The sequence below is a fragment of the Rhinichthys klamathensis genome, unplaced genomic scaffold (genome assembly GCF_029890125.1).
Source record: "Rhinichthys klamathensis goyatoka isolate OS25496 unplaced genomic scaffold, OSU_Roscu_1.1 h1tg000040l_1, whole genome shotgun sequence".
Taxonomy (NCBI): Eukaryota; Metazoa; Chordata; class Actinopteri; order Cypriniformes; family Leuciscidae; genus Rhinichthys; species Rhinichthys klamathensis.
This window is the reverse complement of record NW_026606587.1, coordinates 12244968-12260591: the sequence shown is the minus strand read 5'-3', so window position 1 is coordinate 12260591 and position 15624 is coordinate 12244968. Positions and strand designations below refer to the sequence as shown.

Here is a 15624-nt window from a genome sequence, read left to right as displayed (position 1 = left end):
ACCGATGCTTGCTGAATGAACTAATATTGCCCACAGAAACGTAATAAAATAAACATTTAAATAATATAGTAAGAAAATAAATATCAATAAGTCAGTTAATTAATACGTTTTTAAATAGACATTTAGAATATCTTTTTTTTTGTTTTTTTTTTATTTTTTTATTTTCCTTATGTTTTGTTTGTCGTCTCAGCGATGCTGGGAACAGCGCGCTTGAACTCACTTCTGCATGTCATATTCACCAGGGAGTAATTTGTTCATCTGTCCAATAAAGTTGGCCAAATTATGCGTTTAGACGTAGCGCTAACAGGGCTTCGAACTGAATTTCCTCTCAGAGTTTATTTGTACTACTTGAACAGATCATAAGTAGAGAGACGATCTAAGAGTCAAGAAAATGTGGGAAAAAGCTAAAGAAACGAAGCCGAAGGAATGTGAGGAGAGGTTATCTCTCCCTTCCTGTGCATGTCTCATGACTCATTTTATAAATAATGACTGGTCGTCCAGTGTGGATCGCTGACATCTACTGTTGCTGTACTCGATGCTTATGATTTGCGGCGTTTGAAGTGAACTTCAGTTTTTTGGTATTTTAATGAATTCCTGCACATAGATCTTTAAAGATAGCTCTCACCAAATGGGAGAGTTTCACAAAAAGGCTAGTGGCAATTTGAGATTAACAGCTAAAGTAGTAGTAAAATATCTGTTAATAAATAAATAGTACACTCTTATTTCTATAACACATGCCAACTATTTCACATCAACGCTAGATTCAGTTTATATACAGATACATTTTCGTTGCTGTAATCTCTGTAAGATATATTTCATATACAAATGGCTATTTATCGTTTTTTTAAATATTATTTTTCTTTCGTTTCTAGAGATATTTTCACGGAAATAAGTCTAAGAGCTCTCTACATTATGGCCTGGATGACTCCCGCTAGATTTCACGACGACACACGGATCGGTCTGTAAACCGGGCCGAGTTCCCCTCGAAATAATGCGCAAAACGCTTTTCATCGAATATGAAATGATAAACATAGAATTTGACATTCGAGATGTTTTCGCACTGGTGCATGCCTTTTTCCAGTTGAGAAGGAATGTGTCCCTGTATAGCCTTGGAAAATAAACCACTGTTTTGTCTTGCTTTCTTTTCTTTTTTTTTGGTGTGTGTGTATGTGTTTTCACTTTGCGTTTGTGTATGTGTGCTCGATGGCTAAGTTTGGACTGGCAAATTGGTCTGAAGTTAAGAGCTGTCACCAATGTTGCGTTTCTTGCCAAAGAGATTGGAGGCATCTCTGTTGCGTAGATTTGGCTGGTGCTTGTATTCATGGGGACTGACAGACCACCGCCACCCACCACGAGTCTCCATTCCAGTAGGAACTGCAGCAGACGGACACGGCTTGTTCTGCAGTAGCTGGAAGAGCATGGTGATCTCGGGCCCTAATCGGGTCAACAGATTTGCCCTCACCAGGTCCACTGTCTCATCGTCACACTCCATCAGACTCTGCAGTAGTTTCCCATAAAACCTGCGGCGAGACAGAGAAAACTCACACTGAGCCGGGTGCGTCAACACATTTGATGGTTAAGCTACATTAGAAAGCTGCATAACGCAGGGAATCTGAAACGAAAGAATGTGCTAAAATCGTTTTTTTTTTTACGATTGATTGCTGCCACAAAATCAGTGGATTTTTCTAGCAAGCTCATGGCAGATAACGATAAAGGCGTATACTATCTACCTCATTGGACACTTGCGGAATTTGCACTATATATATAGTATTATATTTTGAATTGGCAAATTGCAGTTAAATGTTCATGTTATATAATTTGGTTGCATGCATATGTAAGTTAATCTGACTAGTTGTGTAAAATAGGCACATGTGATATCGATCAATATACCCCTGAATCTAAGCAAATCGTAATCGTATAGCGGCTAAGAGAATTGTATCGTGACAAAACGACCGATTTAAACCCTTATCCCTTATATGTTACTGTTCACCACTGCTAAGTCGTACACAAGCAACTCAATTAGGCCTTGGTCAATAATCCTTGTGAAAAACAAGTACACTTGAGCATACTATTTATACTTAAGTGTGTTAATAGTGCACTTTGTACTTAAGTGTGTTAAGAAACATGCAAGTGTACTCTCTTTAAGTTCACTTAAAGGCAGTGTTGGGGAGTAGTTAACTACAAGTAGCGACGCTACTAACTTAACTACATTTTTCAGTAGCTTGGCAGTAGCTCAATTGCTTTTTAAACAGTGTAGCTTTTCCAGTAGCTAACTACTTTTTGCAGCAAGTAGCGGTGTAGCGCGAGCAAAAGCTACATTGCGTGTTGTTGAGCCCATAGACATCATATAGATATCTATGGTTGAGCCTGCACGAATCAGCGCGGTGCAAGGATATTCTTCTTCTTGTTAGATTACAAACTAATTTTTTTGCCATTACCGCCACCTATTGTTTAATCTTGCGGCTAACGGTTCACTGACGTACAGAAGACCTCAAGCAAAAAATTAAGGACGCACATACAGGTGATTAATGGCCATTTGAAATGTATTAATTATCCTGCTTTGTTGCTCTCTATGTTACATCAAATTTCTATTTCTGATTTAATTACATTGAACCCCCATGATCTGTCCACTAGTTTTGTAATGAACATAAAAGACAACTAAAGTTTGCGTCATCGTGTTTGTCAGTTGAACAAAAAATGTAATCTTAGTTTTTTTTATCGCACGACAAAGCCTTTGATCTATTAAATTGGTGTATAGATTTGTTGTGACTGGTTTCAGAGCGAACCGAACTGTGCTCACAAGCAGCTTGTGATTCAGGTTCTTCTTTCACAGTAAATTCTGCGAGCTCCATCACTGCATGTGAGCAAGTTTAACGTGCATTGTCAGTGCCACATGTGAGCGGTTGTTCAATGTATTTTCTTGCCAAAATCCAACCATCTCACAATCGGTATTTTTGAGAAAAAGTCTATACATGCAATTTACGTTGGATGTATATTTTGTTCTTGCAATGTTGTATTTGTTGCAATTTTGCAGTTTTGACACACAGTCTGAGATATTTGAGTGTTGTGTGTAATAAAACAATAAAAATCATAATTGTATTGCATTGTTTTAAACACTAAATATTTTACTTAAAACATTCCTCAGACACTTATTTATAATATATGTTGTTCAAAAAAAGCAAAAGTAGTTTCAATGTAGCTAGCTACTTTTTGATCGTAACTTGTAGTGTAGCTAACTACTTTTCCAAAAGGGTAGCTTGACTGTAGTTTAACTACTTTAACTTACGAGTAGCTTGTAGCTTGTCAAACTACAGTTTGAAAGTAGCTTCCCCAACACTGCTTAAAGGGATACTCCACTTTTTTTGGAAATAGGCTCATTTTACAACTCCCCCACAGTTAAACTATTGAGTTTTACCGTTTTTGAATCCATTCAGCCGATCTCCGGTTCTGGCGGTACCGCTTTTAGCATAGCTTAGCATACATCATTGAAGTGGACAAGACCATTAGCATTTCAAAAAAAAAAATGACCAAAAAATGAGAGCAGCAGGCGTAATGATATGACGCAGCGCCTGAAAATAGGCTACCTTCCGTCAACACAACGGAACTATTTTCAGGCGCTGCGTCATATCATTACGCCTGCTGCACTCATGGTACGGCAGTAAAGTTTCTTGATTATTACGCAGGAATGAGAGTATAGTTCCTAGCCATACCAGCCTAGAAAATCGCAACTTTACATTTTCCATCGGTCTTAGTGCACGATGTAACTACAGAAGAGTCAAGTTTTAAATAGGAAAAATATCGAAACTCTTTGGTCATTTTTTTTTTTTTAGAAATGCTAATGGTCTTGTCCACTTCAATGATGTATGCTAAGATATGCTAAAAGTGGTACCGCCAGAACCGGAGATCGGCTGAATGGATTCAAAAACGGTAAAACTCTTTAACAGTTTAACTCTGGGGGAGTTGTAAAATGAGCCTATTTCCAAAAAAAGTGGAGTATACCTTTAAGTGGCCTTTAATTAGATTAATATTATATTATCTGCAAGTAAATTTTTTTTTTAAATATACTTGTGCACATTCATTACAAATAAAAGTACTTTTGCACAAGGGAATCAACCTTTTCTTCCTCTTGGGAATCATTCTTTAATTCCCAAATTTAGCATAATGATAAGGTCAACAATCCTGAAACCCCTTCTGTGTTTTTGTATATACCATAAGATGGAATTTTTTCATTCTGCTCAAGAGTCTTACCTGTTGGGAAAGTGGCTGGGTAGCTGAGCCACCTCCGCAATGGCTTCTGGGTTTGATTTGGCCACTTTACAAATGTCCAACTTGCTGTAACACTCCTCTTGAACCTCCGATATCATCCTCTGGAAGGTGGAACACCGTCTGACTGTTAGAAAGATCTTGGAAGTGATGCCATTGGCGATGCACTTCAAGCTTTCTTTCACAAAAGCCTTTCCCTGCAGAATGAACAGGAAGCCACATGTCAAACACAGGCCTGAACGGTGACATCAATCCATCTCATGAAACTGGAGAGGTTTTAGTTTTAATTAAGTAGAACCTTGGGAAGTAAAAAGCAGAAATGATTCTCAAACAAGTCATTCTTTTGAACCAGTTCTTTTTGAGGAATCAGTTCATAAAGTAATTTGGTAATAAGAACTTTGCTTGAGGTGGGTGACAAACTAAGGCAACATTTAGTGTGGCATTTTCCATATAAGACAAATCAATAAAGAATGCCGTTATAAATCAAGCTGTAATAACTTTTGAAAATAATAGCTCCCATCAGGCCTTTCAGAGTACAGTCCCATCTCTGTGGAATTCAGCAGCATTCATTTGACAGGATTCATCCAATCCAAGTGCTTCTTAAGTTCTTCCTGTCTGCTGAATAGGCATCTTTGACATCAATAGGATATTGTGTTTCAATCGATGAACTGATATATCGCTATTGTACTTTGCCATGAATTGTATACAAACACATACCTGAGTGTCGAATTTAGCAGCACTGTAGAGAAAGGACTTGCAGATGTCATGCATGCCATCTGTGTCACACGTTGAGTTTTCAAGACAGGCGAAGGCACCGCAGCCCACCTGGAGTGCACTGTTCAGGCAGCGTGCCACATCCGCTGCAAAAAGAAAACCACTGTTACCATTACAAGAACCTAAAAGCATTCTTGACCACATTTATTGTTGGATTGTCAGTGGATCAAATCATAAATGACTGCAAAAATATTTGGCAAGTCCAAACCAGAAATAATTGGAAATATACATGTACTCCATCCATCCATCCAATCCATCCATCCATCCATCCATCCATCCATCCATCCTCTTAATTCTCTTTGCAGTCAATGAAATAAACTAACTTCCTTCTATTACATGGATAGTTCAGCTTGTACACTCTCAAAGAACAGAGACCTGGAGAATAGCCATTTAGGGTTGTTGAGGGAGCAGTCTTTGGAGACGGTTTGGACGTCCAGTGTGGAAGAATGGGGCCGTTAATGCTGGAACATATTCTCATGGGAAATTATTTAAGTAGAAACACATTGTGTGTAGTACCAATGAACTTGTAAAACCATTTAGGCAAGATAATTAACTCCTCACCTTGCTTACAAGTGAACACGGGATCATTTTTAAGGGGACACGTTCTCATTATCACCTTCCAGCCCACGGGATGTTTAAATACCATTCAGTCTGAGGGAACAGTTGTACAAACGGGAACACTCCACGAGTACTAGGGTTTTATGTGTGATATGGTGTGAGTTTCCATTCAGTTCTGATATCAAGCCAAATTTCGTCTTAAAAGGACAAATAACAACAAGCTTGACTAGCAACTTGACAACCTGAAATGTATAATAACTGAGCCAAGCATTGGCGTCATTAATCCACTCCACTCTCTGCCATAAATTTTATGGGTATTCCAGCCATTTTTCTGTTCTTGGAGCTGTGACCCAGTGAATGAAGAATACCCACAGCAGGCCTTGAGGGGTTCTTGTGTCTGGACGTTCTGTGCCCTGTGTTTGCCCCCGTCGTCAGGGACTGAGAGAGAGGGGTGTTGGGCATGTGTGCCACTCTATATTGGGTTCTGCTGACTGTCTCTTTTGGCACAAGACCCATTGTTTCCATTACCCTTACATGTGACAAGACAATAACGTTTGGCGGGGTGAGTAAAAGGGCCAAAACCACCACCTCCAACAGTTCCGCGCCAAAGACTATAAACATTTTGCCGCACAAATTCGTAGCCTGCGGGGCCGGGATCCCATGCCATGCCGAGAAAGAACCTCAGGGGTGTGTGTGTGTCAGAGAGACTGGTGTTGCTACACACTCACTTTTGTGTCTGAAGGAAAAATAGGCTGTGTGTTGCTGTGTCAATGCTCTTGGCAAAAGGCAGACTTCTGAAATAACCAGAAACCCCCCAAATGTCATGCAGTGAATATGTCTATTGTCCAGAGGAGCAGGTTAGGGCAAGATCTCAGAAGTACATTCTGTTAAGGACATTTGCTCAATCTGCACATTAATAGAATATTTCGGGTTCAGTGCAAGCTAAACTCAATTGACAGCACTTGTGGCATAATGTGAATACCACAAAAACAAAAATCAGGGTTACAGTGAGATAATTACAATGAAAGTAAATGGGACCAATCTGTAAACAGTAAAGCGCCACAATGTAAGGGTTTAATCATCCAAGGGAATTTAAGGAAACAAAGTTGTCCAAGACAAAGTTGATACTTCAACGAAACACAACTGAGAACTCTATTTAGTCTTCTGAGCTATGACAGAGTCACAAAAATGATAAACATCTTCGTTTTAACCCCTTAACTGTCACTGCTCACTAGCGGGACGCCTAAGATTACTTCACTGTATTACAATTAAATCCTAATCTAATCACGACAAACTATATATCATTGGAAAGGTCTTAAGACTCCTAAATAGATATTTTAGCACTGTTTTTTGTTACAAATTATGTATAGGACCAATAATAGATGAATTTATGACAAGAGCGCACCTCAAAAAATCGACATCATAACAGGAGTTCTGACCTTTGTCACAAAAAGTCGACGCACACACTTTTAATAATTGAAACTTTGGTTTTCATGCTAACAGTCCATATTAAAACATATAATCTAGTATTTATCAATCAATTATATATATATATATATATATATATATATATATATATATATATATATATATATATATATATATATATATATATATATTATCCTCTAAAATATAATATCTTTATATCTAAATATAATACCTTTTTTATTACATCACATATTTTAGTAGGCCTAGTTATCATAAATTAGGTATCATTTGAAAGCTTACGAACTCTGTGAATCCTGTGAAAACAGTTTTGAAATTGGACGTTGCGTTACCATAAAAAACGGTACTCTAAATTTTTTTTATCGGGCTCCTCCCCTTTTGGGCATCATCATGTTTCATAATTTATGATCAAAACACATTGTCAGAAAGGTCTCAAGGTTCCATATTTTGTGACACAAGTTATTTGGACAATTTTTTTTTAATTTGTTACAGAAGAATGCATACAATTAAATTCAATGGAATGCATGTCACCCGGTGGCTATTTTTGGTATTACGCCTAAACATAATCTCATGGGAACTTACATTTTTGGGATATCAACTTCAAATTTAGAACTTGGTTAGATATATGGCTTTGATTTTATAGTAATTTTATAGTAAAACAATATTTTGTAGAATATATATTTTATATAAAATAAAAAATATTTAGTACAGTATATTTGATTTATTGTAAATTTAAACTTCCATAACTTTTTCATACTTTCATTTTTTTAAAGTGCTTTCACTTCAGCAATAATCTGCTGAGTGTTTTCTTTAAAACAAGACCAAACTTAGGTCTATATTCCATTCCAAGCATTCTTACAACCATTTAAGTTTGAATAGTAAATTTTAATATCCCATTCTCAAAAACGGGGGTGACAGTTTAATATCAAATACAGTTGTATCACTTTCCTACACTCGCTGTTGGCGTCAGGTCAAGTGACGATGAAATGTTTCCATGATTGGCCTCTCTTATCAATGGAACAGTTGTCCTTGTGAATACATGACTAAAAGATTTTCTGCGAAATTGTGCCATGGTGTGCACAAACTCATGTGATCTAACCTGAGGTGTCTTGCTGACCTTAGCCTTTGGGGTGCTTTTAGACTAGTTACCCTTGTGAAAAAGAAGTGTGCTTAATTGCGCACTCATAGTTTACTTAAAATCTTAAAAGTAGCCTATATATATTTTTACTTACTGTACTAACTGTACTTGTAGATTAATACAGTGTCTATTTACACTAGTCAAGTCAAGCACCTTCATTTATATAGCTCTTCTAACAATATAGATTGTTTCAAAGCAGCTTTACAGTGATAATAGGAAATGAATGTAACAGAGATTGTTTTGGCTTTACAGCAGCTCTAGAATAAAGTTATTGTCCAGCTAAAGTAAGTTTTTGATTGATTCACTTCAGTTGCAAAGATCATTAGTTATTAACTTAGGGGCCGCTTACACGACACCGTTTTAACTGAAAACAGAAAACTTTGAATGAGTTATGGCCGTTCATTTGCACGACAACAGTGTTCGGTGGCTCGAGAACGCAAACTTTGTAATAGGTTCCAAGGTGCAAGTTTTGAATTAAAAAAAAAACTTTATCATCTCCGTGTAAACGTCAAAAACATGAATCTGTGAAAACTGACGGCGTGCAGATGCATATTACATGTTTAGTCTATAGGTATGCACCTTTGAATATATATGTGCGCCGGCGCGTAGTCTTTCTTTACAAATTGACATTGCCAAATTACTTGTCTGGCCTGCATAATACAGAATCTTTTGTCATTTCTGCGGATCCATGCGAACTGGAATCATTTTGATAACGTTTTATCTGTACAGAGGTAAAGGGCAGGAGGCCTTCACAGGGGAGGGACTAGTTGACACTTCAGGGCTGCATTGTCGTTGTGTCTAGGCGCAGGTCCTTCATCAGATGTGGATACGGCCTGAATCCGGCGGTCCTCTTTTTAAAAAGAGAGATGTGTTTTTAGTCTAGATTTAAACTGACAGAGTGTGTGTCTGCTTCCCGGACAAAGTGGCCAGAATTTTTTCGCAATAGACGTGAAGGACTATAATTTGTTAAGAGCTCGCTCAAGTACTGGGGAGCTAAACCAGTAAGTGCTTTGTAAGTAATCAGCAATATTTTTCAATTAATACAATGTTTAATAGTGAGCCAATGCAATGTTTAATTTTAGACCAGCTGTAGTTTGTTTATTAAGCGTGCAGGGCAACCACCCATTAGAGCATTACAATAATCTAGTCATGAACGCATGAACTAACTGTTCCGCATTTGTCATTGAGAGCACATGTAGTAATTTATATATATTTCTAAGATGAATGAATGTGGTTTTACAGATGCTAGAAACGTGGTTTTCAAATGAAAGTTTGGTATCAAGGTGCACACCCAGGTTCCTAACTGACGACGAAGACTTGACAGAGCAGCCATCAAGTGTTATACAGTATTTTAGGTATGACGTGCGGAGGTTTTTGGTCCAATAATTAGTATCTCGTTTTTTTTCAGAATTAAGTAGTAGGAAATTACTGGTCATCCAGTTTTTTAAATCAGCTATGCATTCTGTTAATTTTGTGAATTGGTAAGTTTTGTCAGGGCGCAAAGAAATATACAGCTGAGTATCATTAGCATAACAGTGAAAACTAATGCCATGCTTCCTAATGATATCTCCCAAGGGTAGCATGTACAGGGTTAAAAGCAACGGTCCTAGTACTGAGCCTTGTGGTACTCCATACTGATCTTGTGATCGATATGACATCTCTTCGTTTACTATTACAAACTGATAACGGTCAAATAAGTATGATTTGAACCATGCCAATGCAATTCCACTACTACCAACATAATTTTCGAGTCTATTCAAAAGAATGTTGTGGTCGATAGTGTCAAATGCAGCACTAAGATCGAGTAAGACTAATAGAGAGATACAACCACATTCGGTTGATAAGAGCAAATCATTTGTAACTGTAATGAGAGCTGTCTCTCATAATATAATATAATATAAATATAATCATTTACACCATGTTATTATTGCATACCATTTAATGTACAACAACACTGAGGTGCAAATAGTGTCTGTCACTATTTATAAGTATAAATAGCATCTAACTACTATTCACACTTATTGCAAAGAAAATGGTGCTATTTTTACATAGTGAAAGTAGAAGTAAAGTTAAAGTTAAATTACTCTGATTTTGCTACTGTTATTGGATTATAAGAGGGCCCTTTTTTGTATCATCGGACACCCCTTTAGACGTCATCAGTAACCTTACAGGGGAAAGTACGGTTATGGATAAATTGGGCCACACTGTTAAGGGGATGTCCCTTCACTTAAACTGCACATTGCTGAGTAGAGGTGTGAAATATGGGTTTGATATTGCATTTGATGCATAGAGCACTTATTGTATTGCAGTGGGAAAACAGGCATGATGATTAGACATATTGTGACTAATGAAACTTGAATACAGCTTGGCCGACTCACTCTGATAATTTTGAGGGTACAGCGATGGGCCCTGACAGGTCAGGACTCATTTGAGATCCAAGAAAACACATCAATAGACAATGCGCAGTCTTGTGTTTGCTTTCTCTCTTACTCAGTCATGTATCATCAAGTGCTGTAAAACCTCAACTGGGTAAGTTATCAGAGCCCCTATGTACTGTTCTTGACAGGTGATATCACACACACAGACTAATAGGATGAATTGTTGGAATGAATAATTCATTTTCTACACTTGCATAGCTACCTGTTCAGATTTCAACGTGCACAGTGCGTGACCCTGACTTGAACTTGTGGCCCTGAGTGTCAGTGTTCCACACCAGACTCTAATGCATGACTCAGCTGTACCTCGCAGATTTGGAGACGGCACTGCAATTGGCACTGTTTTAATATGTCAAGTAGAGTTCATTAGTTTACAAATGTACTGTAAACTTACTGTAAATTTGCTTCATTGTTTTGGGTATTATGAACTTGATTCTTTTAATTTACACAAACTTAAATTTAACTGGGATTTCTGTTTTCCAGAATGCTTTGCCATGCCACTTGAAAGGCTAAATGCTAAAATTAAGTGTTATATAATGTTTTTGTGCAATATTAATGTTTAGTGGGATATTTAGTAGTGTTTAATGTTTTGCTATGCTATGCTAATTTAGACGAGTTTCTGTTATGTTGGGATTTTTGAAAGGGTTACCACCATTGTGACGAGTGGGGCATGAGCTTGGATTGAGAACAGATATAAGTTAAATGTTTTATTGTGTCATACTTATTCACCAATTGCTATGATATGCTAATGATATCAAAGCATTGTTACCAATTCGCAAGTCATCAATTGCTGAATTTGCCAGTTAAAGTGGGCCAAGTTTCCACAACTAAAAATATTTAAGTTGAGATTACATGATAATTTTAAATTAAATGTGTGAGTAACTGATTACCTCAAATATTTTGAGTTTTGCCAACTTATTCAGGTTTGAAGTGTGGACATTCTTTTCACTATTTGAAGATCCCATTGGTCGTTTCATCAACGGCACTGAGTGACACTGAAGAGCCTTAAAGTCCCCCTGTAGAAGACAATTTTATCCCTTAAAACGCATCTTTTATCACCTAAATGACATATTTAAACGTTTTTTTTTCCTTGAAAAAAAATTCTTCATGCCTTAAAATAGATTTAATGTAACTCTACACCCTCGCCTCATTTAGTATATACGCGGTTCTATAAATATATGCAAATGAGCCCCGCCTCCACTCACTCACTCAGCTCAGAGATCCACTCGTTGACGATCACACTTGGTTACAAGGTAGTTTGTGACGTCAGAAACACCAGCGATTTCAAACCGTGTTTTTGAGACTGTCTTTGGTTCACTGCAGTTTTAAGGAGAACATACTCAGCAATGGCGTCGACTTATGAATTTGCACATGGTTTGTCTTAAAGCACATTAAAAACATTACATAGACACATGAACAACATAAAAACTTGATTTTCACCAAAGGGGGACTTTAAGATAACACGAGATAAATTGCAGTTGTAAAAAAATTAACTCTATAAAACAGGTCTCAATAAATATTTTGCATATGAAGTGAAATGTAAAACAATTTTTTACATTTTTTTTTGGAATATGCCCTACGTATTATGTTTTGCAAAGTATATACTGTTCATTTTGCTCTTTTGGAATTATTGGTGCACCAGTGTCGCTTTGTCTCAAAAGCACTGAGTCAGTACATGTCTCCCTGGCAACTAAGTACAACAGGAAGTTATGCAAATACCAAGTGGAGTTTGACAAAGGTTTTCACGTCCTGACCAGAGACAGAACGGAACTGAGCGTCCCACACCACACACAGATCCACTATTTGACACTTGGACAAGCTTTTCTCTTCAGCATATTAATTACTGACAAAGCAAGAACCCTTTGTAACACTGACACCAGATCTTCAGTTTCAATATAATGAGCAGTAAGTCAGAACGTTTAGCCATAGTGTTGGGCCCTTTCAGGTGCACACAATGTCCTTTAAAGCATCCTACTCCATTAAAGTTAGTGTAAGCGAACCGCACACCCTCCAATTCTCTACCTGCACAATCTTTACACCTGCTGTGGGATGTTCTAAAACACCTGTCATTTTCAAATAAACCAGACGAGCTTGGTTAGCTGGTTCAGGTGTATTTGACGAGAGCTGGAACATGGATAGAATGACCTCACCGGGGAAAGCCTTTTATATAGTGAATCAGCCTTTCACAGAAAATTAGTAATGGAACAATGATGTATATCTATTTAGAAAGCACTGTAGAGATTAAATGTACATGTAATGTTTGTGAAAATGTTCTCTTTTTATTTTTAAATTGTCCTTGGTATAAGAGGGTTCAATTGTATCACCCTTTGAGATTTCACTCTGGTTTGGTTTTGTCCATGTTGAGATTTTGAATGTTCTCCATTTAAAAAAAATAAAGGATTGATAATTCCATGGAACCTTTCCATTCCACAAAAGGTTCTTTAGATTATTAAAATGGGTAGTACTTTATTTTACAGTCCTGTTCCCCATGTACATATTACGCACTTATTATAGTAATCACAACAACTGGGTAATAGGTACTAACCCTGAAACTACCCCTACCCTATAAGCCTAACCTTAACCCACGTACTTACCTTATATTACCTAGTATTTTGTCAGGTAAGTACACACAAGTGCACGTACTGTAAAATAAAGTGCAACCTTAAAATGTTCTTCACACTAAAACGTGTTTTTTTAAAAACTGTTCACTGAAAGGTTCTTTGGGGAACCAAAAAATGGTTCTTCTGTAGCATTCCTGTGAAAATCCCCTTTTTGGAACCTTTGTACATTGATAAATCTACCTGTCCAATTTGATGCCAGAAAAAAAAAAAAACACCATTAACCTGGCAGCCAGAACTTAGTGTAAAACAATACAGTGATGATATACCATTAAATGATATAATGTCAATACCAACATTGAGCTATTAAAATGTTTGCTACTGTAAAATGTTCTAATACCATAATGGAAGATTACATGTTGTCTTTAAGATCATAAAAACGGAAGAACTGTGGCTAATAATAACATTAAGACAGAACCAGTGTCACCCACACAAATGCAAAACACTATCAGAGTAACACACAAAATAATACAATTATCACACAAGCAAAAAATGCTGGAATAGTGAATATCAGCATGACAAAGCCATACTGATATTCAGTACATTGGATGATTATGAGGATGCAATTATTTTTCTTTAAATAAGAAGTAAATATTAACATTTCACACAGAATTTGGCCAGTTATGTTTTTACATGCCAAATGCATGTTGGAACCCTCAGCAAACTGAGGTGCACCAGTTCTGTTATATAAAATACCAGCACTCTTGACATGTTCGACCAATCCAGATTAAAGGAGTGGAAAGTCTAAACAAATGTGATGGATTGCATGCAGTGAATTTGGCCATTAATCTTCATAATAATGAGATTCATACATTGTGCCATTAAAGTCTACAGCATTGTACTTTTTTCTGTAAATAATAAGGTGTGTGTTTATTGTATTGCCAAACTGAACACATTTTTCCTCTACATAATGCAATTCATACTTTTATACAATAAAAGATACACGATTTTAAAAGTGTATGTAAATGCATATTCTTTTAAATTATAGGGTAGCCTAATAGACTTTTAATTTGACAGTAAATGCTGTTGTCTTTAAAAGCTAATATTTCTACGTTATGTGGTGGTAAAGTAAGCAATTAACAGGTTTTTGCAGTAGCATTTCCCCCCCAATGTAGAAACTCCTGCTTTTGAGGCTGAAAGCGACGGCGGAATCATCATCATCATCATCATCATCATCATCATTCACATTCATTCATCGCGCTCAATGCATCAAAAGCAGCTCATCATGAGATATGATGAGTCCTCGTTTGCAGGTCAGAGGATGATGAACATGATATAGCTAATACATCTGTCACAGAGCAGGTCAATAGATGCATTGGATGAGAGCTCATCAAAGAGGAGATGCCAGCTCTCATATGATCTGACCACCCTATACACCAAGCAAAAGCCCAATGCACGCGCATCAGCAAACAACCGGCTCATTATTCCCGAACGGTTCCTACTTACAGGGGCTGTTGTGGGAGAAGCGTGCTCTCCTGGGCGAGTAGGATTCGTTCAGATCCAGTTCATACGCGGAGGCGATGAGCACGGCGAGCAGCAAAAGTCCGGTCCTTGGCGGCATCTCTCACTAAATGACACTGGGGGCTTCTATGAAGGGCGATAAAAGAGGATTTCCTTTAGGTGTTGCGCGGTGTGCGGTTGAGGAAATGCGTGTGATGTGGGCAGTATCATGAAGGCTCCGTCTGTCTGTCCGGCTGATCTCTTCAGCAGTTTCTTCTTCCAGCCGCGTGCATGACAGGAGCGCAGGTCGCGCTTTATATGTGCCCGAACATCACGAGCTCGCCGCTCAGCCCAATCACATCACAGCAGGCGCTCTTACACAGCCAAAGCTCAAACTTTCATTCATTGATCCGTAGCATTTAAATGGGCTTCTCGTATGGCTTAAAGTTTGCTGTTCCTTTTGACTTGGGAAAGGTGATTGAGGAAAACGCTCACATCCTCGCGCACTGTTGTTATATACAAATAGACTTCAAAGAGACAGACCTGAGCTTGTCTCATATATAACAGAGCTTATGTGTGATTTAACTCAACTTTACCCTACTGAAAAAATAAAGAAATGCTGCTCTCCCATTGCAAAACCCATCTAAAACCAGCAAACAGACAACAGACTAGTAGGTTATATTGTGCAACTTTATCATATGCTTCTAAACACAGCAACTATGTTCCATACAACCAAGAAAAGAAAAAAAAAGTCTTAGGTTTGCTGGTTTTGGCTCGTTTATCATGCCAGCAAGCCCAAAAGTGACCAAACAGCAACGAAACAGCGTCTGGCACATCCTCTTAATGTATCAAAAAGAGAGTTAAAATTAAGATTTTAATGAGTAAAATTGCCCATTAGATAACATGGCATCCATAACCCCCTTCCTGTTAGTGTGTAATGCAAGTCTAAATC

General features: G+C 37.6%; 1 protein-coding gene across 1 annotated transcript; it reads right to left on the bottom strand.

The window, feature by feature from the left end:
• Positions 1–851: 851 nt before the first annotated feature.
• stc1 (stanniocalcin 1) lies at positions 852–14992 on the bottom strand. The gene is made up of 4 exons (XM_056246878.1): positions 14679–14992; positions 4981–5123; positions 4249–4460; positions 852–1520 (listed from the first exon to the last, which is right to left on the bottom strand). The coding sequence occupies exons 1-4, from the start codon at positions 14791–14793 to the stop codon at positions 1238–1240; spliced, it is 753 nt and encodes a 250-aa protein (XP_056102853.1). The 5' UTR covers positions 14794–14992; the 3' UTR covers positions 852–1237.
• Positions 14993–15624: the final 632 nt, after the last annotated feature.

What these genes read in the sequence shown, in the direction of transcription:
- stc1 (XM_056246878.1), bottom strand. Translation starts at nt 14,793, where the DNA reads ATGCCGCCAAGGACCGGACTTTTGCTGCTCGCCGTGCTCATCGCCTCC. An exon ending in CTTCTCCCACAACAGCCCCT is followed by an intron (nt 5,124 to 14,678) that starts GTAAGTAGGAAC and finishes TTCTTTTTGCAG; the next exon opens with CGGATGTGGCACGCTGCCTG. An exon ending in CCCAGCCACTTTCCCAACAG is followed by an intron (nt 1,521 to 4,248) that starts GTAAGACTCTTG and finishes GTCTCGCCGCAG; the next exon opens with GTTTTATGGGAAACTACTGC.